At 45.0% G+C, this 27,152-nt stretch overlaps 1 protein-coding gene and 1 pseudogene across 4 annotated transcripts in view; one reads left to right on the forward strand and one right to left on the reverse strand.

Annotated features, from left to right (window-relative positions):
- Positions 1 to 2,271: 2,271 nt before the first annotated feature.
- Positions 2,272 to 3,124, reverse strand: LOC100956759 (annotated as a pseudogene). Its single transcript, XR_001161035.2, has one exon. The product of XR_001161035.2 is annotated as a 60S ribosomal protein L7a pseudogene (transcript).
- Positions 3,125 to 8,916: 5,792 nt separating this feature from the next.
- The window catches only part of SLC24A1 (solute carrier family 24 member 1), a 27,526-nt gene continuing 9,290 nt past the window's right edge, over positions 8,917 to 27,152 (forward strand). For 2 of the 3 annotated variants that reach the window (XM_012801855.1, XM_012801857.1), the window contains exons 1-3: positions 8,917 to 10,791; positions 21,512 to 21,565; positions 23,059 to 23,167. In XM_012801855.1, coding sequence (XP_012657309.1) covers positions 8,917 to 10,791; positions 21,512 to 21,565; positions 23,059 to 23,167 — 2,038 coding nt within the window. The remainder of the gene's footprint in view (positions 10,792 to 21,511; positions 21,566 to 23,058; positions 23,168 to 27,152) is intronic. The other variant, XM_012801856.1, reaches the window with a different exon arrangement.

Raw genomic sequence — 27,152 nt, forward strand, 5'->3', positions numbered from 1 at the left:
TTTGAGATTTTTCTCTCCTGAGTGGAATCCCATTAAAAATGAGAAAGTTATTAAGGGCATATAAAATCAGAGAAGATCAACACAAAGTGTTAGAAGGTCTGAAAGGAGATGTCTTTCAAACCATAGCTGGCTGATGAATTTCTTTTCCCCACTCAAGAGACCTTCAGCATTTGCATGTTTCCACACACATTAAAGGAAATCAATAAATAGTTTCCTTTTCATAATCTCTCATCCTCTTTATTTTGTCCTGCCTTGCTGTCTCACAGGCTTTGAAAAGCAGAATATTTGGCCTCAGTCTGAGAGAGTAAAGGTTAATGTCAGAAATACTAAGCCACTTGCAGGGGCTAGAGACTAGGACTCAAAGAGAAGTCCAGATATGGCATTCTTCTAGGGCATGTGTTGAAAATTTAGATTTGCAGGCCCTAACCCCAACCCTAACCCTAACTTGGAATTTCATAGTTTGGTGCCTAAGAATTTTTTTTGTAGGCCGGTCATGGTCGCTTATGCCTGTAATCCTAGCACTCTGGGAGGCCGAGGTGGGTGGATTGGTTGAGCTCAGGAGTTTGAGACCCCATCTCTACTAAAAGTAGAAAAACTAGCTGGGCACTGGGGCAGGCGCTTGTAGTCCCAGCTACTAGGGAGACTGAAGCAAAAGGATTGCTTGAGCCCTTGAGTTTGAGGTGGTTGTGAACTGTGATGATGCCACAGTACTCTGTCCAGGGCAACAGAGTGAGACTTTGTCTCAAAAAAAAAATTTTTTTGTTGTTAAGTTCACAAGATGATTTTTCATCAGCAGAGGTGAAAGTTAAGGTGTAAGTGAAGAAAAAGTGAAGAGGAGTGGGGACACAGCGAGCCCACATCCCTTTTCGTTTCTTCCTTCCCCTCCTCCTCACCCTCTCACCCGCCTACCCTCAGGCTGTCCTTTATTGTCCCTCTTTCTTCCTGCCCCTTATAGCTTGGACCCTGTCTACTTCCAAATCATACTCCCAAACTCCAAACTCTTCATTCCGCTATTTTCACCAAAGCAAAAGTCCAAAGAAATCATACATATAACCCTTCTCTCTTCTGAAAAAAATTTACTATGGAACTTTTCAAACATAGACAAAGATAGGGAGATTGACGTAAAAAACGTCCAAGTCCTCTTCACCCAGTTTCTACTGTCAGCTCAATCCTCATCTTCTTTCACTTATATTCCTCCCTACTTCTCCCAAACTTATTTTTATGCAGATCCCAGACAGCATAACATTTTCTACATAAATATTTCTATATGGATCTCTTAATGAAGTTTAAGAAAACAATTACAGTGCCATCATCAAATTTAAAATAATTAACAATAATTACGTAATTATATAATCCCTAATGTCATTAAATGTCTAGTCAGTTTTCAAATATCCAGTTGTCTCATAAATGTCGTAAATTTTACTTTTTTTTTACACTTTGGTTGTTTGAATCAAGATCTAAGTAAGAGCTAGACCATGCAATTTGTTGATACATCTCTCAGTGTATTTGATAAAGAAACTGTGTCCTCAAAAAAAAGAAAGAAAGAAAGAAAGAAACTGTGTCCTCTTTTTAAAAAATTGCTCCCAATCCTCTTTTAGTCTTTTTCAGAGCATTTGAGAAAACCACAAAGTATCTCTCTACATTTTTCTTTTTCTTTTTTTTTTTTTGGAAACAAAGTCTCAACATGTCATCCTTGGTAGAGTGCTATAGCATCCCAGCTCACAGCAACCCCAAACTTTTGGGCTTAAGTGATTCTCTTGCCTCAGCCTCCCAGGTAGCTGGGACTACAGGCACTCGCTACAACGCCCAGCTCTTTTTTGATTGCAGTTGTCATTGTTGTTTGGCAGCCCTGGGCTGGGTTCGAACCCACCAGCTCTGGTGTATGTGGCTGGCGCTGTAGCCACTGAGGTGCAGGCGCCCGAGCCAGTGTCTCTCTATTTTATATAATGAAAAGAGTAGTTGCTGAATAAAGAAAAGCTTTCACATATTTCCTATGCCAATTAACTTTGCTTCTGCTTTGTAAATAGGATGAGCTTTATCTACCATTGGATCTCCAGGGTCTAGCATGTGATGCTGAATTTGCAAAGATAGGAGGGAAGGAAAGGAGGTTATTAGATAAAAAGTCAAAGGGGAAAGCAGAGAAAATTTAATAGATACTATTTCTCTAAGAAAGTAGAATTGAACTTCTTTATTCAGGACACATTCTCCTTAAAAAGTATTGTAAAGTCTGGATTTTTATTTTTATTTATTTATTTATTTTTGCTCAAGATGTTGGCTTGAATATTTATTATTTTTATGTACAGAAAACTCAACAGTGTACGTTTAGCCCAGTTTAGTTGCAAGTTCTTTAGCCTTAGCCTTTTCCAGCTTGGCAATGAGAGCCACAGATTTCGGACCCAGGACGTTGCCTCTCCAGTGACGGCAGATCTCATCGTATCTGTCGTCGTAATTGGTCCTGATGGCTTCCACCAGCTTAGCTAGAGCTCCTTTGTCTTCCAAGTTAACCTGCGTGAAGGCCACAGTGGTGCTGGTTTTCCTGTGGACAAGACACCTCAGCCTGACCTTCCCCTTGATAATGCAGTAAGGGACCCCCATCTTCCGACACAGGGCAGGCAGGAAGACAACCAGCTCAATGGGGTCCACATCATGTGCAATCACCACCAGCTGAGCCTTCTTGTTCTCCACCAACGTGGTGACAGTGTTAACCCCTGCTCTAAGGACAGGTGGTCTCTTAGTGGGGACATCCCCTTTGCCCGCAGCTTTCTTCTCAGCCCGGGCCAACAGTCGCTGCTGCTTCTCTTGCTTTGTCTCTGGTCTGTACTTGTGGGCCAGCTTAAGCAGCTGGGTCCAAGGCCTGGGTGAACTGATTAATGGCGAGAGGTACTTTCAGCCGCTTATAGAGGATGGCTCTTTGCCGCTGCAACTGGATATAGCAGGGCCATTTGACAAAGCGGGTGAGGTCCCCTTGGGCTGGATGTCCTGCCCAATGCCGAAGTTCTTCGGCCTTTTCTCAAACAGAGGATTCACTACCTTCTTGGCCTCCTGCTTCTTCACCACGGCAGGGGCTGGGGCCATCTTCTTCCCCTTGGCCTTCTTTCCTTTCGGCATCTTGAGCCGCTGGAGCAGAGAGTGTGAAGTCTGGATTTTTAAAGGCCTCTCATCTGGGGAGGGACCCAACCTATCTTTCCAATCTTTCATTGAAAAGGCAAATAAAGCAAAATAAGATAAAACATTTTTTAAATTATAAAAGTAATTTGTGTCTGTGGGAAAAATTCAAAGGTTCAGAATAGAAAAAGTGAAAAATAAGCATTTCCTTTCTTACAAGTAACCATATTTATCTCCTGCCTCAAGTGGGTTCTAGCCATTGGCATGGAGAGGTGAAACACCAGGGAGTTTGTTTTTGTTTATTCTCTATCTATTGGCAACAGAGGCATAGCCATTCTTGCATATGCTTTGCAAAACTGTCTATACATGTATGTATTTATGTGTGCATACACATATTATACAAGGTGGACATAAAGTTTGTGTGCAATTTAAAATAGTTTAACATAGTAAGTTGCACACGAACTTTATGTCCTTGTATATATATATAACATAAACATAACATATATAATACTTTCTAACTAAATAATGTTTATATATAGGTCTGCACATTGCCTTTATCATTATCGATTTGCTGATCTCTCTTTGGCATCAGCTTTATTCTTTTATGTGCCATGTATAATTGATTATTGGAAAGATATGCCATCATTTATGTAGCCAGTTTTCTACTGACATTTAGATGTAGTTTTTGCTGTTATAAGCAAGACTGGAATGGGCCTTACAGACCTTATTGTAGGGGCTTTTATTCTGGATGAGGTGGGAAGCCACTGGGAAGTTTGGCATATAGGACATTATCTGACTTACAGTTTAACAAGGTCATTTGTGCTGCTGTACCCAACCTATACTCCCTCACCAGTATTAGGACTAGGTATTATTTAAGTTTCTTAGTCCCTGTCAATTTATAGGCCAAAAAAAAAAAAGGTATTTTGATCATTCCTTTGTAAAATTAGATTTGACATGTGAGTTTTACTTGGACTGTTACTTAGAGAGGGATTACTCAGGTACTGTGTGGATTCCTGCTCAGCCACAGTAAAGCCCCTGATGGCCAGGTGTGGTGGCTTATGCCTGTAGTGCCAGCAGTTTGGGAGGCTGAGGTGGGAGGATCACTTGGGGTCAGGAGTTTGAGACCAGCTTGGTCAACACCAGAAAGATCACCTATATATCTGTCTAACAAGGGTACAAGTGAACTTTTCTGGGACTAGAATATAAATGTTTTGACACAATGACTGCAAATGACATGAAATTTATGTGAACCAGCTTGATGAAAGTATCTCAAAATGTATATGAAAACACTACACTGTACCCCATGTTTGCATTAATGTATACAGCTATCATTTAATAATAAAAAAAAGACTCTGTCTCTACAAAAAAAAAAAATTTAAAAATTAGCCAGGTATGGTGGTATCCACCTGTAATCCCAGCTACTTGAGAGGTTGAAGCAAGAGGATCATTGGAGCCCAGGAATTTGAGGTTGTAATGAGCTTTGATTTCACCACTGCACTTTAGCCTGGGCAAGAGTGAGACCCTATCTCAAAAAATATTAACTAATTAGTAAAAGCCCTCTGATATCACCTGTCTGACCTTTTCTGTAGAGCCAAGTTCCCTCCAGAGAGGTAGCTGACTATGGGGACAAAAACCTGCCTCTGAGATGGACTCAACCTCAAGTCCTCCTACCTGCATCTCCCTGTCTCAGGTATGGTTATAGCCAGGCGTCTTTCAAGTGGACATTTCCCACTCCATCCATGTGTGACCCAGGTGCCCCAGCTCTCAGAATCTCCCTCACTGGAATATACTTTTTCAGTTTGTCAGCAAATATATTCATTTATCAAATACATGTATTGAGTACCAGACACTGTTCTGGGCTCTGGGGATTCAGTGATGAATAAGACAGGCAAAGTCTCCATCTTCTTGGATCTGACTTGCTCATTAGAAATGCAAACATAGCAGGGAGATGGGAGAAGGGAGGGGGACTGGTGTGCTGTTACCTAATGGGCACAACGTAAAAGCATATGGCGCACTGCCTGGTTGAAGGGCTCAACTACAACCTGGACCTTACCTAACAAACACAAACAATGTAACCTCATCATTTGTACCCTCGTGTTAATCTGAAATTTTAAAACAAGCAAACAAATAAAAAAAATACAGACATTGATCAGGTGGTTGCACTGATAAATACAGAGTGGTAACAGTAGAATGCATGGGAGACCTGCTGCCCCTTCTAACACAATCTGTGATCTCCAAAAGAAGGATGATAACTATAACCACAGAACCAGGCACTGTTAATATTTTTCACAGTTGGATTTACTTAATTCTCTGAATAACTGTATCGAACAGGTAATGTCATTATCATCTTTACTTTGGGATGAGAGGTTTACAGCCCCTGAGAAGTTAAATACCTTGTCTCAACTCACATGGCTTGTACAGATGATGCTTCCATTCTTGGTTGAGCAGCCTACTTTTCTGCAGCCCGTTAAATTTCAAAATGTGCCACAGTCCCATGAGAATAAGATGGAAGGAAGCGTGTTTATTCCCAGCAAGTAGGACTTAGGTTAGACACTAGGAAGGACTCCCTGGCAACATTTAAAAGTGTTTCTGAGAATTTACTTCTCCCCTGGATTTTTTACATTACATAAGTTACATTGTAAAAATAGAGGAATTATTCCAGAAAAAAATCACTCATCATTCCACTTTGTGAATTGTGTTCCTTTTTTCATCTTTCCAGGCCAGATTGAGACTGTATTAAACAGTTGGCGTGAGAAGGAAAGGAACTAGATTTGGTTTTGCTCCTGGCAGCATAAAGGCAAGGACATATAACTAGCAGAGCTCAGCCCCTGTCCCTAGGCTTCGAGCATCCAGAATGATTCCAGGACACCCAGAGATGAAGCTAGCTCTTCCACAGGGTATGGGCACTGCTGTGGGCTGCAGCAGAGACAGCAGTTCCTGTCCTGTTATTCTCGGCCACTCAGGGTGAAGTGGGGGCAGAGGTGAGGCACTGAGGGATTACCTCCTATTTCAGATGAAAGTAACTCAAAGCAGCTTGTCATCCATGTACCCTGGAGCAAATGGGGAAGGGAGAAGAGTACGCAGTGAGTAAATATCAGGCAGAGTCAGCAGAATGATTGAAAGGGCTTTCAGGTTATCCCTGGGTAGGATCTTGAGGCCCCAGCTGCCTCACCCCACTCCCATTTTGATCAGCTCAAAGTCATGGGATAGAGGTGCAGGAGGCTGAGGGCACCAGCTCCTCAGGCATTTGGGACATCCCAGCCTGTTCTGGGAAGATCCATTAGTGTCCCTCCCAAGGATTTCCTTTAGGCCTAACAAAATATATTCCCTGTATAAAATACTTTAAACATTGCATGGTATTTTCTTCAGAATCTCTCCTTCTTAATTTGAGTCTCACATTCACCTTACAGACATTTAGAACAGGTATTATCCTCATATTTACATTTAGATTACATTTGAAATCACACAGTAGCAAATGCAGCCTGGTGCTAACTGAGGTCTTCTGATCTCTTAAGCCCCAGCCACTTTCTCTTGGTGTCCTCAGAGCACCTTCTGAATCTGTCTCAAACTTGCCACCACCTTAGCATGGAAACCCTGGACGACTTCTCATTCCCATAGTTTGGAAAGTTTAAGAGCCTGCCCATTCCCCTGTGATTCTGGGGGCCCACAGCAAGCCCATCTGTGTTCCTGGTGGAAAGCCCACCCCCTCAGGCTTGCTCAGAGGCACTGGGACCAAGAACTTGTACAATGCCCCGATAAGCTTCTTAGAGAAGGCGGGTATTAGCCAGGATCAGATATTCCTCCCCTGAGATGCCCTTCACACCCGACCCTGCCTTGAATTAGGATTCCATAAGGGAATTGGGGGCAGGAGAATGGGGTGTTCCCTGCTGTCCAGCTTCAGACCCACTTTTTGAGACCCTGGATTCTGACAAGTTCCCAGAACTGAAGAGGCACCCAGATGTCGAGGTTTGGAGGTAAATGGTGTGATTAGGTAGACGGGATCAGCTGGGGTGCCAGCTCGGCACTGTTACATAATGTGCGCACACCAGGAAGAAAGAAACTGCCTCACGTTCTGTAGGAGATGCAAGTGGGCTTGCTGTGAAATGTTAGAGTTTATGGCAAGGGACAGCAGGATTGCAGGGAGATAGTGGATAGAAAATCATAGAAATCAAGGACAAAGTTTGCTTCTCCCTCTTCTGTTTTTTAAGACAATTGCACTTGCATCTCTAATTAATGTGGAGTGCTAGAAAAATGGGGAATTAGGAGATTCATCTGCTCAACCACTCACCAGCTGTGTGATGTTAAGCAAGTCACATCTCCTCGCTGGACCTCAGTGTCCTCATGTCTCACATGAGCATGGTTATAATGTACCAGACATTGTCTGTGGGTTACTCAGCTCACTTTTAGTATATTACTATTATATAGAAAGCCAATCATTTTAGTTATTGTTTTGTAATGATCTGTGGACATTGATTAGACATTTTTTTTTTTTTTTTTTTTTTTTGGCCAGGGCCAGGTTTGAACCTACCACTCCAATATATGAAGCTGGTGCCCTATTCCTTGAGCCACAGGTGCCGCCCCTAGACATTTAAGAAATATTTACTTGGCTGGGCCTCAATATCCTTCTTTCTAAAACAAAGATACTTTGAGGGCCGCTCATGGTTTTCACTCCCACATCCTGTGTAAAACTAACCCTTTCGTGGCACTTGATTCTCTTTAGTGCTTTTCACAGATCTTTGTATTTTTACTGTCTCAACATTTCTGTGACATAGTTATTATTACTATTTACATAGATATTATTATAACAAAAATTAATTTCATTTAAATTAAAAGTATTATAACCTGAACATGATAAAAGGTCAAATTGATAGACTATATAGTAAAAATTAAGTCTCCCTCTGACTTCTGATTCTCAGTTTCCCTTTTCTAGCTGTCTTTCTAGAGATTATCTTTACATAATCTATATATATGTTACCATGGCCATTTTCACGGATGAGATACCAAAGCTTAGCCTTTCCAGGGTGACACAGCTGAGAAGCAGAGAATCCAGGCCTTTGTCTCCATTCCCCCTGTTCCTCCCACCACACCACACTCTTTGGGAAGCTCCATGACATTAACTTTAAAGCTTTGTCCTCCCTGGATTGATATGGTGGAATTGTTTGAAGTTAGTCCAGGAACACATATGAAGCCTAATGTCCCTGGCAATACCCTCTACTGCTGCCCATTTTAGTCAACTGCTTAAAATCATACCTGCCTTCCTCCTTCCTGCCTTTGATAGGGCGAGATGTGTGGTCTGGGAACCAACTATGGATGAATGAGCTCCTGGCATCTTAGGCCTGGACCTGAGGAGTCCTGGCAGACCTCTTGCAGGGAGCCCAGAGAGGACTGGGTAGACACCACAGGGCACCCAGGATCCAGCTCGAGAACCTGGGCTGCTGAGGTGCCCACTCAGCACAGAGGGTCTCTCCATGCTCTTGCTCTATGCCTTCCCCTGAGACCCAGCATTGGCCGCTGGAGATGGAGGCAGGAATAGTTTGCTCCAATAGAATTGACTGTTCACCTCCCACCCCCACTCTTACCACACAGGCCCTGGCATACTTTCACACCTCCTTGGGGCTTCTATCATCACTTTTTCCTTGTTTTCCTCTTAATGGCAAATAATCTCTTTTTGTTCCACCTAGGTTTGTGGATACCGCCCGGCTGGGCTTCATGGAGAAATCTTCCCTGATCACCAATCTGAATCCCAGATCAGTCTCCATCTTTCCACGGACAGAATGAGAGGCCTTCTGTAACCAGACATAACTGGCCATCATGGGGAAACTGATCAGGATGGGGTCACAGGAGAGGCGGTTACTCCGGCCAAAGAGGCTTCATTGGAGTCGCTTCGTCTTCCTGCTGGGAATATTGATCATCAGTTCCACCTATCAGCACCTGAGAAGACCCCGGGGCCTCTCCTCACTGTGGACAGAAGTCTCTTTACAACAGCCTGTAAAACTAGCTAGCCGAGATCTCCCCAGTGATGAAATGATGATGGTGAGCAGTGATCCTCCAAAGGCTAGCCCTGTAACGGAGAGTGAGATGCTGGTACCCCAAGCCATGGTGGGCAGGGATGAAGGAACACCTAGTATAACGATGGAGAACGCCCCCAATATTCCCAGAGGGACAGCTGAGATTACCACAGCAACAATCAAAAATAATTACAGCCCAAAAGCTGTGGGTACAGAAAGAGTGAAGGAAAACACCCCAACCACATCTAGTAGAATATTGAATCACTACACCCCAACTTCAAGCAGACAAAAAGTAAAATATTATACCCCAATGCCCAGGGGAGAAATGAAGAGTCACAGCCCAACAAAGGGCAGGAGAAAGGTAAAGAAGTATACTCCATCCCCACCTGGTAGAATAGTAGACACTTATGCTCCATCTACACTCTTGGCAATGGAAACAAGCCACACAACCACTCCCAGTTCAACAGTGAAAGACAGTGAAACTACAGCAACCTATAAAATGCTAAAAACAAACTCTCCCAAGAGAATAGTGGAGGAAGCCACCCAAACTACTCTCAAGGGAATAGTTGGTAACACCCCAACGTCCCTGACACATGAGGTAGAAACAAACATCTTGACTTCTCCAAGGAATGCAGTGGAAAAGAGCACCCTGACTATCCCCAGAAGAGTGGAAAGTAACAGCTCAACCAGTCCCTGGAGGTTAGTGGGAAAGAGCAACCTGACAACTCCCCAGAGAACAATCTTGGAGCACACCCCAGCTGTCCCTGAGGGGCAAGTGACAGGCAGCAGCCCAGCAGAAACAAAAACCTCTACTACTGCCCAGAGTATTAAGAATCCCTTGCCCAGAACTAGCGCATCAACCATCAGAACAGCCCCAGCCACTGTCGGGAGGCTGGCAAAGAAAGCTCCCACAGTACCCAGCACCTCAGCAACCCTCAAGGTCAGGGCAGCTCCAACCACCCAGGTCCATCACTGTATGGTTGTGAAGCCAGCCCCCGCCATGCCCATCACCCCTTCCCTGAGCCTGACAACTGCCCTGCTCCCAGAAGTGCCCAGTCCCTCAGTGCTGCCTCCCAGCTGGTCAGACATCTACCCCAAGGCAGAGTACCCCCCGGATCTGTTCAGTGTGGAGGAGCGGCGGCAGGGCTGGGTAGTGCTGCACATCTTCGGCATGATGTACGTGTTTGTGGCCTTGGCCATTGTGTGCGACGAGTACTTTGTTCCAGCCCTGGGTGTCATCACAGACAAGCTGCAGATCTCAGAGGATGTGGCAGGTGCCACGTTCATGGCTGCTGGAGGCTCCGCCCCTGAACTCTTCACCTCTCTCATCGGTGTCTTCATTTCCCACAGCAACGTGGGCATCGGTACCATCGTGGGCTCTGCTGTATTCAACATCCTCTTTGTCATCGGTACTTGTGCCCTCTTCTCTCGGGAGATCCTCAACCTCACCTGGTGGCCCTTGTTCCGTGACGTCTCCTTCTACATCCTTGATCTGATGATGCTCATCGTCTTCTTCCTGGACAGCCTCATTGCCTGGTGGGAGAGCCTGCTGCTGCTGCTGGCCTATGGCCTCTATGTGTTTGCCATGAAGTGGAACAGGAAAATTGAGCGCTGGGTGAAGGAGCAGCTCAGCAGGAGGCCAGCAGCCAAGGTCATGGCCTTAGAGGACCTCAACAAGGTAAGGACAGGCTCACTCAGGCTTCTGTAGCCCCTTTGGGGTAAGAGGATGGGCGGAAACCAGGGAGTGAAGAGTAGGAGGTGCTGGGTCAGACCTTAAAAGATTTATACTCTGGTTCCCTCGATATTTATTCAGCATTTATAGGGTGTCTGTTCTCTGCCAGGCATTATGCTGGGGCCTTTGCAAGTGTGACATTGGCTCAACCCCAGTCATGCTATCTGCTGGTTATTATTGTGACCCCTGTTTTCAGGAGAGGAAACTGAAGCCTAACAAAGATAAACCACTTGTTCAAGGTCACACAGCAAATAGGCAGTGGGACCAGGATATGAACTTGGGTTGGTCTGAGTAGGTCTTTGGAAATGACATTTGAGCTGGGCTTTGGAGAATGTCCAAGGAGATACCAGGCAGGGAAAAATGATAATCTCTTCCATGTGCGTGGTGTTCAGGGCTTATCTAGCACCCTCACTTTCATTTAATCCTGTTTGTTCACATTATAGACTTAGAGGGGCTGGGGGCTTGGATGGGGTGTGAGAAGGGGGAGGGGTTTGTTTTTGTTTTGTTTTTAAAACATTAGAGAGGATGGGAGCTCCACCCACCCACTGACAAGCTCATCTGGGGACAGAGCCCCCTCTCTGTGCCTACTAGAGACCAGAGTCAAGATGCCAGGAACACCAATCCTGGCCCTTTCTCCCACCCCAGAAGTTCCTTTCCAAAAACTTCTCTGCCCCCTTGGAGGGACCATCCTGCTAAATTAATTGGATGATTCAATAACCTGAGAGATGCAATTACACTGGGCAAATGATCACTAAAAATTAATTCCGAAGTTTTTTGTTCCTTGAGACTCTAAAGTGAGGGTACCTTACAGAGCACAGACCCCATTTCTCTCTTGCTCCTGGTGAGTTTGGATGAGGGTTGGCTCACCATTTGCTAGTTCCATATCTTAGAGAAGCCGCTAGTGCAGGCAGAATTTTGTGTACAAAGAGTGGAAGGACTTAGCTACTTAATCCAGAGCAGTTTTGATGAGTGGGCAGGATGGAGACCAAACTCAGCAACATGTCTGCCAGACACACCAGGCAAGGGCACTTAAATGCACTTCCTTTAGTAACTTGTGGTAACACGGCATTCTGGCCAGAGCGCAGAACTGAGAACCAGGAAATCTGAGTTCTGCTCCAATTCTGCCTCTGATGAATGGTGTGACCTTAGACAGGTCCCTTCCCCTCCCCTAGGGAAATGACAGAGTCCAGCTAATCACCAAAATGTCCAGTCTAACTTTAACATTCTGTGATAATGTCCTGTATCCAAGTGCATTCAGTTCTGGCAGAACCTAGTACAATGGTTATTTGTCCAGTCTGATCAACCAATCTCCTATTGTCTCATTTGCTGATGGTCCAAAAAAGGACAAATGCCCTGCCCAGGGTCATACAGCCAGCAGGTGGCAGAGCTGGAATGGGAACTCTTACCTCCTCATTCAGTGCTATTTTCTACCAGATTACTGTCCCACATAGCCACAGGTTTACCAAAGAAAGGGCAGCTCAGAGCATTATGTAATTTAATCTGAGGATGCAGGAGCCCCACACTCCCAGTGAAGTTCTCAGGGCAGGCCTTGCTAAGGGCTGGCCATGAAGTCCTGGTATTCTCAGAGGCAAGCACCTGATGTCTTGGGGTTTTCAAAATGCCTCTGACTTGCCTTCCAACTAATTCTGCTTTTATCTAAACTCTGTAAGTTCTGAACTTTCCATTTCCTCAGAGACAGACCATCAAAGCAAAGCTTGCCAAGCTAATGAAGCATAATCATGATTTCGAAAGAGAATTTGTAACCTACTTAGAGACTCTTCAAGGGCTTTAGCAGCAGTTCTTTGCCAGCCAGTAAGCACAGCACTAATTATAACTCTGTTCTTATCTATTTGTTGGAACAGATCCGGTATTACTTTTAATTGACAGCATTGGTAAATCTTTATTTAAAATTAAAAACTTGTAGTCAGAACTTTCTATCACTAATAACTGCCTCCTAAAAATTAGTTCAGATAACTCAAGAACCACAGCTTTTTAACAATAGTTGTTGTTGTTTTTGTAGTTTTTGGCCGGAGCTGGGTTTGAACCCGCCACCTCTGGCATATGGGGCTGGCACTCTACTCCTTTGAGCCATAGGTGCTACCCCTAACAATAGTTTTTAAACACATGTGCATTTAGAGTTTCACCTCAAGGTGCTTGTAGTCAGAGAGGGAATCTACTTTTGCTTGTAGCTTTATGTTCCTGCTTGTCTGGCCAAGTCCAGTGATCTTGTTAGCAGGAAATAAATTATCCTGCACCTTACCAACAGACTGAGGACAAGCTATTCTGTTTTGAATTCATGAAGCTATTTTTTGAGAATTCAGTCTTTGATCTGGTAAACCATACAGGTATTTATGCTTTTGTGACTTAATGCCTTTACTCACCCTGTGAAATATTTGACCTTCACTCTGACTGTGAAAGTAAACATACCTGGTTCATACACTCACACTGACTGCTTCATGCCTCTCCCTGACTAATAGGTGCCCTCTTTGAGCATCACCTCAGGAATGCAGGGGTCCAGGAAATTTGGCTTATTAGTCAGCCATAGCTCCAAAGTTGAGGAAGTCAGACAAAAGGTGGGCAAGGCCAGACAGAGTGGTTGGGAGCCAAGGAGCAGGGCTGAGAGGCAAAGGCATAGCCACAGCAGCTCAGGAAGTCTAAACAGAGAAGCAGTGTGCAGGGAAGTGTGAGCCAGCTACTTCTCAGTGAGAGATAAGAAAGATAGCTGAGCCTACCTTGTTCTCTATTGCCAACCTGGGGGAGGTGCAGGGGTGGCCATGTCAGGCTCATCGTTGCAACTAAGTGCAGTTGCAAAGATACAAACAATCTTTGTACCTCCTAAAGGGCTGAGCCCAGTGTCTTGTTCTTAGGAGTTCCATAAATATTTGGGTTAGTTTCTTCCAGGAACCTTAACAGCTCAGGCATTCCAGTTTGTCAAGATAAAGGAGTTGGGGAGGGAATCCATGCTAGCTTATGGAGAGCCTGTTATATATACACGTGTACACATATAGAGAGTGCCAAAAATACGTATACACATTTTAAGAAAGGAAAAATCTATATTAAAATCGTAATACTTAAGTCACTTATGACTTCTGCAATTTCAAGAGATACAAGATACTACATTTAAGATAACAAACAATATCAGTTGACATCAACTATTAGAATTTTAATACAATTTTTTCTTTCTTAAAATGTGTATACCTTTTTTAGCACCCACTGCTGACTATCCCTGTTACCCTGGACTGGGTAAGTCAGTGCAGCTCAACAAATCAGTGTTATTAAGTACTTAAACAAAAAACAGTATGAGAAATAAAGAGGTTGCATCCCGTCCAGTGGAAGGGACAAGCGTAGAGAAAATTAACTACAATGCAGAGAACCCCGTGCAAAATGCTTCCAAGTCACTTTGCTTTTCAAACAGGCCTTAGATTTCTTATTTGTAACACTGAGTGGGATGGATTAGTGCAGAGGGAGACAAACGTTTTTTGTAAAGGGCCAAACAATAAATATTTTAGACTTTGTTACCCATACCATCTCTGTCACAACTACTCAATTCTGTCCTTGTAGTGTGAAAACAGCTACATAGTGGGAATGGCCATGTGGCATTTTACTAAAAGCAAGAGATTCCCAGGTATTTTCCTACCTGAACAATTTGGAGACATACAATCAGCAGAGAACCATCACTTTCTTACTGAATATTCACCCCGCTGATAGCTGTTGAGTTTCTGAGCTGAAGGACCTTTCCCTTTACTTTTTATTCTGCTCTGAGTATCTAGAATCAGAATGAAGGTTTTTGGGGAGGGTTTATAATCAGAATTCATGTAAGAGTATTTTCAGAAAGAAATAAAAAACTTAGTATCGGACATAGACACATAGTGAGTATTTTAGAGCAAGGATGTCTGACCTTATTTTTCTCTGTTGCACATTGGATGAAGAATTGTCTTGGCCCACATATTAAATATGCAAACACTAACAAAAACTGATTAGCAAAAAAAAGAAAATATGATCATAATTTTCACAATATCTGACACCACAGATAAGCAAACAATCGGCATGTGGCCTGTGAGCACAAGTTGGACACTGCTGTTTTAGAGTCTCTCTTTTGATATTGGCTGAAAAAAACAAAGCTAAAATTCAAACAACATTGTCAAATTGACATATTTGAGAACGCCTTTTATGACCTCAATGAGGAAATGCCAAATGTTTGTATGGTTATCATCGAGTCTAACTTAGCTCTCTCTCTGACACTTCATACCTGTTTTTTTTGGCCAAAATTGATAAATCTTTCACCTGCCTCGACCATTTCTGTGTCTATTCCACAGAAAGCCAACTGAGAGCAGAGTAGAGGTGCTAGGCTGGCTGAAAAGCCTTATTGGTATTGAAGGACAATGAGGCTCTTCTTTCTACAGGACAAGATTAGCCAGGAAAGATCAGCCACCTGCGGGAGGTATGCGATTGGCAAGACAGCCCTGTGGAAAGCCATCAGCAAAAAGGAATACAAAGCAGAGACCAAGCCTAGTGGGGCCCCCTTCGGAAGTCCCCATGCCCACATTCTGCTCCCAAGAATACCTCAGAATGTGACACTCTGGGCAAAGTCTGTCATTCTGCACGAGGGGCTGTTTCTTCTTGGCAAGATTTTTCATTAAACCAACCAGCAAGACCTCAAGCAGACAAGTCTGGTGCCTCCTTGGGGGCTGCTCCTCCCCTTTGTTGTCAGGGTTGACATTTATCCCAGGGGCTCCTATCAATGGCCTGTACAGCCGTCTGTCTGCATGGACACAGGGGGCTGTAGGCAGGAAGAAGCCACCAAGGCCCCTTCTGCTTTGTGGCCCCCATCCATACTAGGCTCTAAGGAACCCACTGTGCTCCCAAAGAGCCATCCTAGCCTGAGCTGAACCGTTCTACCTTCAGCTCCTTGCATAATAGTCAGCTTTCCCCCAGTTTCAGGAAAAGATAGCTAAGAGTAGAATTCTCAATTTTAAGGTTTCTTTTCCCCATAAAATTTTCTTAAGCTGTCATTGTTTACCTGCCAGTGAGTATGCGCATATGACAAAATGGACGCATAAGAAACTAACAAATATTAACTGAAAATTCAAAACATCTGATCATGCCTAGTCCAACAGCTTATTTTCGTGGGTATGTGTAAACTCGTAGTTGAGATTTTACATGCATTTGTACAACATAGTAATATTTTGTCCTAGAGCATATGATGGGATTAGATATGAAATTAGATATTCACGATGTTCTACAAAGAACAGCCTGATCTCTAGATGCTCTGCCTCCCAAATTACTTGGAAACATAAAGCCAACAGAAAACTTTTTAGTGTGGGCGTTTGGATGATAAACAAGAAAAACAAATCAAGAAGGTAATTTCAGGGTATGACAAATGCCGTGAAGGAAATAAACAGGGCATGTGGTAGAGAGCGGCCTCAAACAGCAAGCTCCCCATTAGCGAGGGAGAGCAGGGGAGGCCTCTAGGTGAAGAGGAGATCAAACAGAGATCCATAGAATGAGAAGGGAAACCATCCCGTGCTGCATGGGGAAGAATTCCTGGAAGAGGGAACAGTATTTGCAAAGGCTTAGAACTGGGGAAAAGCTTGGCATATTGGAAGAAAGAATGGAGTCCAGTGTGGAAGTACCGGGGAGAGTGGTCCAGGCTCCCCAGGCTGCCGCTAGAGAGGAGCAGGGAGCTACTTCCTGCAAGGCCCTGTGCATAGGTAGGATACAGAGTTTGGATTGATTTGCGACTCAACAGGGGAATGAAGTAATGAGAGTCATATTTAAAAGGTCACTCTCTAACTGCTAAGAATGTCCCCTTAGAAGGCTGTCTGGAGTACACACACACACACACACACACACATATGCACATGCACACAGTGCTAAAAAATGTATGTGCATTTTAAGAAAGGAAAAAGCTGTATTAAAATTGAAATATTCAATATGCACAGTATACTGGTAATAGAAGATGAATACAAGTCATGTTGAGCACCTCTTGCAACTGCAGAAGTCAAACATGACTTCAGTGTTGCACATTTACTATGGTTTTTTTTCTTTCTTTCTACATATATATATATACACACACACACACACACACACACATTTCTTTGGCACTCTCTGTATACCACTGAGTTTTTTAGCTTGAGCAGCAGGGTAGATGGTGGTGCCATCTTCTGAGAAGGAGAAGACTTGAGGAAGTATAGACAGACTCAAGAGTTCCCATGCTGGAATGATGGCTTTGGGATTGTAGGTCACTTCAAAGTGGATATGCCAGGAGGCAATTGCACAAATGAGTCTGAAGCTCAGGAATAAAGTCTGGGCTGGAAATAGAAATTTGTGAATCGTCAACAAATGTCTGGTAATTAAAATCAAGGACTGGCTGATACTACTGAGAAAGAGAGAGCTAGTCTGGGACTAATCCCCAAAGAACCCCCCAAATCATCCATTCAGCAAACATTCATTAAATAACTTTGTATGAGGCCCGTGTAGGGTCTGTGATATGCTGATAAATAAGGCTCTATCCCAGCTCTCAAGGAGCTCCTCCATGAAGCTAATGGAGGAGCTCGAGTTGATCTAGCTTTTGTGGGCCCTAATGTTCATTAAGAAAAAGAATGTAAATTCATTGCTACAGAATTAGGTGTAAGCCGTGGAAAAGTATTTATGTAGAGAAGAGATAGGCCTGGAAGCTTAAGCTTCATCAGCTTGTGGTAAATATTCTTCAGTGAGAAGATAGATAAGTAAAGCCAATAGTTACAATGTCAACAAGTGTAACGATGTAGATAAATGCTGAGGGTCCGGCAGAGTATATTTCTCAACAGACTAGAGGGGAGGTGACACTTAGCTAAGTCTTGACATATAAGCAGCAGTTCACTGACTGAAAAAGGGTCGGGGATGTGCAAAGGCCAGAGGAATGAGGGAGTGTGGAGAGACCACAGCCAGCTGTGCTGTTCCATATGGTGGCCACTAGCTGCATACAACTACTGAGCACTTGAAATTTGAATAGTCCGTTTTGAGAAGTGCTGTAAGCATAAAATATGCACTGGGTTTCAAAGGCTTAGTATGAATAAAAGGATGTAAATATCAGTATTTTTAATATAAATAACATGTCAAAATTACGGTTTTGGCATATCGGATTAAGTAAAGTATAACCTAACCAAATATTATTGAAATTAATTTTACCTGTTTCTTTTACTTTTTAAGAAATATGGCTAGTAAAAAATTAAAATGAGGTACTGCCACGGAGCAGCCAGGACTCACCAGGATTCAAACTGTGAGCTCTGCTTTGAGGGCCAGCCAAGGGGCTGGGGACTTCCAGGTCTCTGCTAGCTCAGAGGTGGCTGTCCAGCTTTTGAGAAAAATAAAATTAAGATGATGTTTGTGGCTTGCATTTTATTTCTATTGGGCAGCAGTAAACTGCAAATAAGCAGAGGCTGATGTGTGCTAAGTTGAGGAGTCTGGACTCTCACCTGAGTGGGGGGCTCCTAGTGTGTGAGGGGGCCTGATGTGCATTGCTCAGAAATGTGAGAGGTGGAAAATGAACCAACCAGAAGTGGAACAGGTCAGGAGTCAATAGGCTGTGGAGCATGATAGGCAGGAGAGTAGGGGGATAAGGCCAAATTTGAGAAGTTTCAAGAACTAGGTCTGACAGCTAACTGGGTGTGGGCTTTGAGGGAAAGGAGGAATTTGTGTGGACTTCTAGGTTTCCAACATAGACAAATACAGTGGATCGGGGGCAAGACGGTGTTCAGTGAAGGGCTAACACAAAGAGTGCAATCTGTGTAAAGGCAGAAGTCAGACTCAGGCATGCAGGAAATATTTGTTGAATGGATTTTTTTACAAAAATATCCAGACTAAAATGTGTGGTTCAGGAAATATGTTACAAATGGTTGAGAACAGGAATGGTTACATGAGTGAGAAATACAAGTTGGAGGTTAGGAGGACAACCCCCGTGGAGGCTGCCACAGTTTGCTCTCAACCCCAACCCCAGGTTCCTATAAATAGCTGTGAGGGATCCCATTGTTCAAGCTCAGCCAGAGGCATCACAGGTGCTGGGGTGTTAGGCTGGCATGAAGACATCCTCTTCCACTACCTCAGCCACTTTGACAATTTGGGGGAGGAGAAAAAGGTGGAGCTGATAAGACTGAAGGAAGAGGAAGGAGAATGGGGTAATGTGGGGGGGGGGGCGGTGAATGTGTTCATAACAAGGGCATATTCAGAAAGCACTTAACTTGCCAGTACTGCTACCCCCAAATGGTCCCATCACCCACACCCAAATGTAGGCAAACATTCACGTCCATTCATAATAATGTGAGCATTGTCTATTTCATGGAGTTGTATTAACCTCAGAAAGCTGGAGGTACATACTGAGGTTAGCAATGAACAGTGGACCAGTAGAAAAGCATTTTGGCTTGAACCATGAGGATTATGCACTATGGGGCAAAGATCAGATACTCTGTCCCTCTGTAGACAGAAACAGTCACCCCAAGATATAGCCTGAACTCTCAGAATTCTTTGCCTCTAAAGAGAGCTGACTCATTCAGTAGGATTGAACATGATAAATAGTGAGATGGCCAAAGGGGGTTGGTGCTATAACCTCCTGTATCCCAGTATACGTACAAGTGTGTCATGAGAGAGTTGAGAGGGATTTGTTAAAATGCACAGCACCCCCTTCAGATTGTTCCATTCATTTATATGTTCATTCATTCATTTGTATGTTCATTCATTCATTCAATCATGTGTATCTAAGCATTCCAACCGCCTTCATCCTTCAAAACTTACTCAAATTCTACCTATTTTAGAAAGCCTTTTTTGTTCTTCCTGGCACAGCGCCTTTATGCCTTTCATTTCAGGAACCACACTCTGCTTTGTTATTTATCTATATTATCATTGGTTTCAACTTATTTCTGGACTTTGGATCCATATTCCAAATATTTTTGTATCTCCAAAGCCACCAGCACTGCACCATATAGCAGATGCTCAGTAAATAAGAACTGAATGAATGAATAAACTAGAGGGACGAGTGGATGGCCCTCAAGCAGGCACTATGTTCTATGTTTTCTGAGCTGGACAGGGACATGGATGTAGCAGGTTCAGTTCTGTTCTGTCCACGGAGGTTGGTGGGGTGAGGGAAGCAAAGGAAAAGTAAAGACGACTCCTGGGGGCATCCAGTAGTGACCCTGCTGCCTAAAGATAGCATAGAGGCCAGTGCTATCTTTAGGGAGCAGTATCCACTCGTTCAGCTCACCTTTACTGAGCACCTACAGTGTACAAGCCACTATGCTGCAGGGTAGGGGAAAAAGAGATGACTACTCGCATAAGTTCGTTACATGGCAAAATGTGGAGTCTAGCTGCATAGCCAATTCATGTATGTGAAAAGTTAAATAATGCTTTTTTTTTTTTTTTGAGACAGAGTCTCATTATGTTGCCCTTTGTAGAGTGCGGTGGCATCATAGCCTACAGCAACCTCAAACTCTTGGGCTTAAGCGATTCTCCTGCCTCAGTCTCCCAAGTAGCTGGGGATACAGGAGCCTGCCACCATGCCCAGCTATTTTTTTGTTGCAGTTGTTACTGTTGTTTAGCTGGCCTAGGATAGGCTGGAACCCGCCAGCCTTGGTGTATGTGGCTGGCGCCGAAACCACTTTGCTACGGGTGCCAAGCCTAAATGATGCTTTTCTAAAAAGTTCAAATGGTATAACGAAACTGTAAAAGCAAAATGGTAAGCTCTTGGTACAGTAAATACTATAAGCTTAAGGCTTTTTAATTTTGGATTGTGTAGGGCTGCCCCACAGCTTTCCTGAGACACCAGTGCTTATCGGATCACACAGCCAATTTTAGTATCACAAAATATGGTTATTGTTATTCCACAGCTTTTGAGGAAAGAGGTGTTGTAGTGAGCTGCAGTGAGGTGGTGGTGGGAGTGGAAGAGGCTGTTTGGGAAAGTTTCATACAAGAATTTAACCTGAATATTATAAAAAACAGATTGCGTTTGGGTAGGCAGAGAGGAGTGGAGAAGGCATTTTAGGGAGGGGGAAGAGGCAGGAACAAGGAACAGGAGTTGTAATAGATTAAGTGTGTTTAGAGGACAATTCACTCATTCAATTAATACATATTTATTGAATCCTTGCTAAGTGCTGGGCAATGTTCTCATGCTGGCCACGCAGTGGAATAGGATAGTCTGTCTTCAAGATGCTAAAGGGGAAGTCAATTTGTTTGTATACTTATTAACAAATAACATACAGATAAATTTGGGAAAGTGCAACGAAGGAAGAGAACAGGAGTCTATAAAAGGGAATTATACTTAGCTTCCCAGGGGAAGGTGACATTTAAGTGGAGACCTGAGGAGTGAAGGACAGTGCATTACCACTAGGGGAGGTTCCCTGTGATGGAACATCCAGGTGGGTGAAGAGGATGGCACATTTGAGGAACTGAAGGACTGTCAGTGTTACTGGACTATAGTGAGTTGACACATTTGGAAGGGATACTGTGTGCAGGTTGAAGCCAGATTGTAGATGGTCACACTGGGGGTTTGGGCATGTTAAAACATTTTCTGAGACCAGGTTATCTTGGGGTGTGTTTCTGTGTTCCAACCTGAGGGCTTCTCGGGAGAGACAGGGAAGTAGGAAGAATGGGTGATGGCCTCTCCATGATATCCTGTGACTCTTGTTCCTATTTGCAGCCAGGCGATGGGGCCATTGCAGAGGATGATCTACAGGATAACAAGAAGCTGAAGGTGAGTGCCATATGCAGTCTGCCGGGTGGGGACACTGCAGGGTCTAAGCACATGGCCACAAACCCACTTTGGCTCTGATGCTGGGAGCCTGGCTGTGCTCAGGCCTTGGGAGCTCCTGGGAACGCTACCAGAGTGAGCCAGGGGAGAATCAAGCTCTCATCTCCAACTGGTCTTTGAGGAAGTGCTGGTTTGGGAGCTAAGTCTGCATGTTACAGCTGGCTGTGACTCCAGCTTTGCTTTGTGACCTTGGGCTTCAGATTCTGCATCTATAAAATGACTGGACTCGGGAGGTGCCTGTGGCTCAAAGGAGTAGGGCGCCAGCCCCATATACCAGAGGTGTGGGTTCAAACCCGGCCCTGGCCAAAAAAAAAGACTGGACTAGATGAATTCAAGTCCTATTTTATAGCCCAACATTGTATGATTGTTTGATATAAAAGTCTAATGTGGCTTTCGGATTCCCCAGAACCAAGAGAAAGATAGGAGGGGCACTGGAGGGGGAGAGTGTCTAAGGTCCTCTCCTCTCCTCTCCTCTTCTCTCCTTTATCCTCAGCCCTCCACTCCCCTCTTTTTCCTTTTCTTTTCTTTTCTTTTTTTTTTTTTTTAAGACAAAGTCTAGGGATTTCCCTAGACTTAGTTGTCTACATCCTATGGGAATTCCCTAGACCTGTTGTGAAGTACTGTTTTACCACTGCCACTAGATGGCAGGAGAGTTCAGATCCAGGGAATAAGGAGATGGAAGGAGGGGAAGGGAGGGAGGGAAGGAGAAAGGAAGAGGGAGGGAAAGGAATGAGCAAGTGCTGAAGTGTTGTCTTTGGATGTTCCCTTGTAAATCAGATGCTATTTCTATGTGTGTCACTATGAATAAATGTGTGTCACATCTGTGTACAGTACAGGGGTGTGTGTGCGTGTGTGTGTTTGTGTGTACCTGTAAATTTGAGCATGTGGGTAGAAACAAAAATGAACTGAGAATCAGAAGACCTGGGAACTAGTTTGACTTTTTCATTTACTCCTTGCACGACCTTAGATAAGCCAGCTAGGTTGTTTTGAGTTTTTATTTCATTTTTTGTAGATGAGGATTATACCTTTGGTTATCTCTGGAGGTGGGACAGTGATAAAACACAGTAATTCTGGCTCCCTATTCAAGGGGTCTGACTTTATGGTGTGTGGGTGAGGGTATGTTCTATGAAGGTGTGCTTGTAGGATGTGCAAACCCTTGGTAACATGGTTTCCTTAATACAGGAGTTCTCCCTGTTGAGACCTTGGGGAATTGTTCTGTATGTAGAATAAGCCAGTCATGGACGAGTAGAGGGGTGGCTGAGAAAGAAAGCAGTGTAACTGTGCTGGCTGGAGGTGAAGGAAGAAGGGAGGTCAAGATCTGTGCTTTCTCCCCGATCTCTATGGGAAGGAGGCAAGGTTAGTGAGGTGGTTGTTTGGTTCCTCCCCTGCCCTGGGCAGGGGCCCACTGAAGCCTGTGCGGCTCTCCTCTTGCTCAGCTGCCGTCCTTGCTGACCCGAGGGAGCAGCTCGGCCTCTCTGCACAACAGCACCATCCGCAGCACCATCTACCAGCTCATGCTCCACAGCCTGGACCCCTTGGGGGAAGGTAAGCAAGGCCTCCCTGGACCTGTGTGGTCGGCCCCACCCACTTCTTCCCTCTTGCAGCTGAGAAGAACTGAGACCTAGAGATCTGAGAGGCAGTGGGTATGGGGTGAGAAGAGAGTTAGCAGAGGGAAGAGTGGATATTAAAAGGCAGGCAGACTGGGAGAGGAGGTGCAGGCAAAGATGGTGGACTCACCAAGAGAGGGCCTCAGTCCTTAGGCATCCACACTCCTCCATGTCCCTGCCTCAGTGTCTCCCTATAACGAAGGGGCTTACCTGCAGTTAGACTGAGGACCACATGCTCTGCACGAGTCTTGTCTGTGTTGGGGCTGCTCTCAGTGGTTTCCCTGCAGAGCTCACTGCCTGGGACTTGGCTCTAATGTCCCACAGAGAGTTTCCAGCTAGGCGGATTGGCTCAGGCTGACTGGCCAGGGCTGCTTCTGGGGATGCCTGTCGGGCTCTATAGGGCTTCACAGCCCAGAAGCTCTGAGTAGCACTTCCCTTTACTTTGTATATAGCACTGGAGTCCTAGGAAGCCTGCTAACCCTCCCCCAGCCAGGAATCTCAAGGACACCCTGGGAGCTGCCAGGATCACTTGTGGGGGTGGTGAGGGTAGGAGCAGGGTCCATAGTACAAGGGAGATTGAGGTCCAACTTGATACAAGATAGATGGCAGCAGCTGAGATTCTCACCATCTACCTTATAAAGTCCTGCCTTCGGCCTCCCTTCCCCAGAAAGCTGCACCCAACATGCTTCTCAGGCCCTTAAAGGCCACCTCCTATATACTATCCTGCTCCTCTTGTACCCTTGTTTCTCTGGGGCTTTGGTGATGAATTCAAACCCATGTAGGAAGCCAATCAAAGAAAGACTGGTCTTTGGACAAAAGCCAAGGGCTCTGACTGCAGTTGGGCAGGAGGGCTGAGCTGAGTATGACACCACAGAAGGACCTATAGAGCCCCAGGAAGCATCCTGACTGACTTTCTGGTGTAAGAACAAATTTGGGAGACTCAGAAGTTTCCTCAGGCCCTGAAATGTCCTTTTCAGACTAAATATCAGGTCCTTGGGCAGGCGAAACAAGTATACTGTACTGTGAAAAGCAGCATCAAAGACAAGTAATGAAAGGTTCCTTGGAAATGTCTCAAGGTGAGCCTCGGCAAGACACTGTAAGAGGCCACCCCCAAGTATCAGTACCTCTGGGGTTTCCAGAATAAAATCTGCAGTGCCTGGCAGCCTCTAGGTGGTGAGTGTTGGTTACACATCTGCCCTGGGCCCGATGAAGAAAGCAGTATCGCTGGGTCATGATTGGCCACTCCCAACGGAATCACTCATGCTAGCAAAGTGCTGAAGATAAAGACCTTCTCTTGAATGGGACTGCAGGGCCCACTCCTGGGTCACTTTAACTGCCGCCACTGCCAGCTGGCCTACTTGCCCTAACAGGATTATGTGATGTCCAGGCCAGGCTGAGGTCAGAGGAGATTGATGCTAAAGAGATGATCCTGCCACATTCAGAGGGGACAGGTCACGTGAGGAACAAGCGCTCGGAGGCAGTGACTGTCAGCTCAGGGGAAGACAAGCATGCTTACACATCATCTTTGTGTGTGGTGGGGCGTGGCGTGGCCTCAAGCTGAATGGTGATGTGCACATGTGCTCTGGGCTGCAGGCCTGCTCAGAGAGGCCATCCCTGATTCCGCACCCTGAGACTCCATCCAGGAGGGGCTGGGACCACACAAGGCTGTGAGGAGAGCCTTTGTTCCCACGGCTTTCCAGATAAATGCTTGTGTTTCCATATGCTGTTTCCAGATGGCTTTCCAGATGTTTCCACTCTTCATAGGTCTTCCAGCTCTTTCCACTGATCAGTGGAAGAGACATTTCCTGTGGTCTGAACTCTCACCTTTCCTGTGAAGGAGCTTTTCCTGTTCGGGGTTCCATGCGTCTTCTGGTGATTTCACTTGGACGTGTGTGACAGGAGGTGGGGGAGACCCTGCAGCTGACTTGCTTTCCTCAGTGACATGGGAAATGAGAGGCTAGTGTGTGTGATGAGGAATGATAAGGAAAGAAGGAAACTTGTTTTTTCTTGCCAGCCCCTCCATCAACAGCCAGCAAATGTTCTCAGTCCCAGAATAGGCACCTCCTTCAATGACACTACCACGTTGCATAACAGAAAGTTGCAGTGCTCGGGGGTGCTGGAGTTGTCTGCATGAAGGAGGCAGTGGGATGCTGGCCTCCTGACACTTCTGTTCTGATGAGAACCTGCTGGGCAGGCCACCAGGTCACTTCAAGGGAGCACATATCACAGTGGCGGCTCTGCACAGGGAGCTTATTGCCAGAGACCTCGGCAGCTGAAGCAAGTCTGAGAGTGGAGGCGCAGGCTGAGAGGAGGAAATTCCAGGCCCTTTTATCTGCATCCTGCCCATCCCAGACCCAGGCAGGGCTTTCACCTTTTCAGTTTCCTCTCAGCCTGTTTGTACTAGAGTAGATCTCCAGGGTTCCTTCTAACTTAGACCCCGGGGACACTGGGCCTCACCACTGCAGGGTTGCTTCCCAGGTGGGACACCTGCTCACAACTGCTTTTGTTAATTCATCATCATCATTGTTGGTGTAACTCAAATTTATATCGTATCAGACACTGTTTTAAGTAATTCATGTATAAATTCATTGACTCTGTCAACTACTCTGAAAGATTTTATGGATGAAGAAGCTGAGGTAAAGAGAGGTCAAGGGATAACCTGGCTAGGTCCACAGCTATAGTGCAAGTCATGGAACCATGATTCAAGCTCCAGAATCCACCCCAGCATAGCAGTACAGGTGAAGCTAGCACTTTGCAGCAAATCAGCATTTGTATTTATTTTGTCTCATGGACCCTCGCAATAGTGCTGTGAGTATATCATGGTGTTGCCTTTTCAGGGAGAGGATGTTAGAGATGGTACACAGTCTTTCCAAAGGTACCTGCTGCTCACGGGGTCTGGCCAGCCTGAAATCCATTATAATTCCATGGTACCACTTTGTTTTACCATTCATGCCATTGTCCTCACCCTCCCAGGCTCCACAGCTATGAAGAAGATCCCCATGAGCCTCTACATCTCAGCCTCTGTCCCTTCTTCATCTCCCACCTTGAAATTTACACGTGTAAAACACTTTGCATGTTACCTGTCACATTGGAAGAGAGTTGTCCTCCCCATTTTTCTTGCCTGAAAATCAGGGCAGCACCATTATGTATAGGCTGCTCTGTAGGCCTCCAGCAAAGTGTGTGCATGAGGATCTGGAAAGAGTGGTGGGTGTCTAGGGCCAAAAACAGTGTGGCCACCCATGTGAGTGGCTCACATATGTAATCCCAGCACTTTGAGAAGCTGAGGCAGGAGAATCACTTGAGACCAGGAATTTGAGACCAGCCTGGCAACACAGTGAAACCTTGTCCTCGTCTCTGCAAAAATTAAAACAATTAGCTTGGCATAGTCTCAGCTACATGGGAGGCTGAGACAGGAGGATCTCCTGTACACAGGAGTTGGAAGCAGCAGTGAGCTGTGATCACATCACTGCACTCCAGCCTTGGTGACAGAGCAAGATCCAGTCTCTTAAAAAAAAAGAAGAGATAAAAATTAAAAAAATAGTTAAAGGAAGATGTGGCTGACAGCTTGTTGGTCAACTATTTTTTCTTTCCCACTGGAGAGGGGAGGTTTCCCACTGGCCATCAGTAGTTCCCCGGGAGCTATAGCTAAGCTTCTAGTAGACTCATAGGAAGGAAGCTGCAAAGGATCTTACAGGTAGTATAGTTCAAGGATGGCAAAAACATCTCCCTGCAATTATTCCTCCTTTCCCTGATCATCACAGACATCACTGCTCAATCATGGTAATTTTCCAACCAAGTTTGGTATAGACTCCTTCTCCATTCAGGGCTCAAGCAACCATCGCTAGAGCTCATACAAGCAACCATCGCTAGAGCTCATACAAGCAACCATCGCTAGAGCTCATACAAGCAACCATCGCTAGAGC

The sequence above is a fragment of the Otolemur garnettii genome, unplaced genomic scaffold, assembly GCF_000181295.1.
Source record: "Otolemur garnettii isolate 467f Iridium unplaced genomic scaffold, OtoGar3 scaffold00011, whole genome shotgun sequence".
In the NCBI taxonomy this organism is placed as follows: Eukaryota; Metazoa; Chordata; class Mammalia; order Primates; family Galagidae; genus Otolemur; species Otolemur garnettii.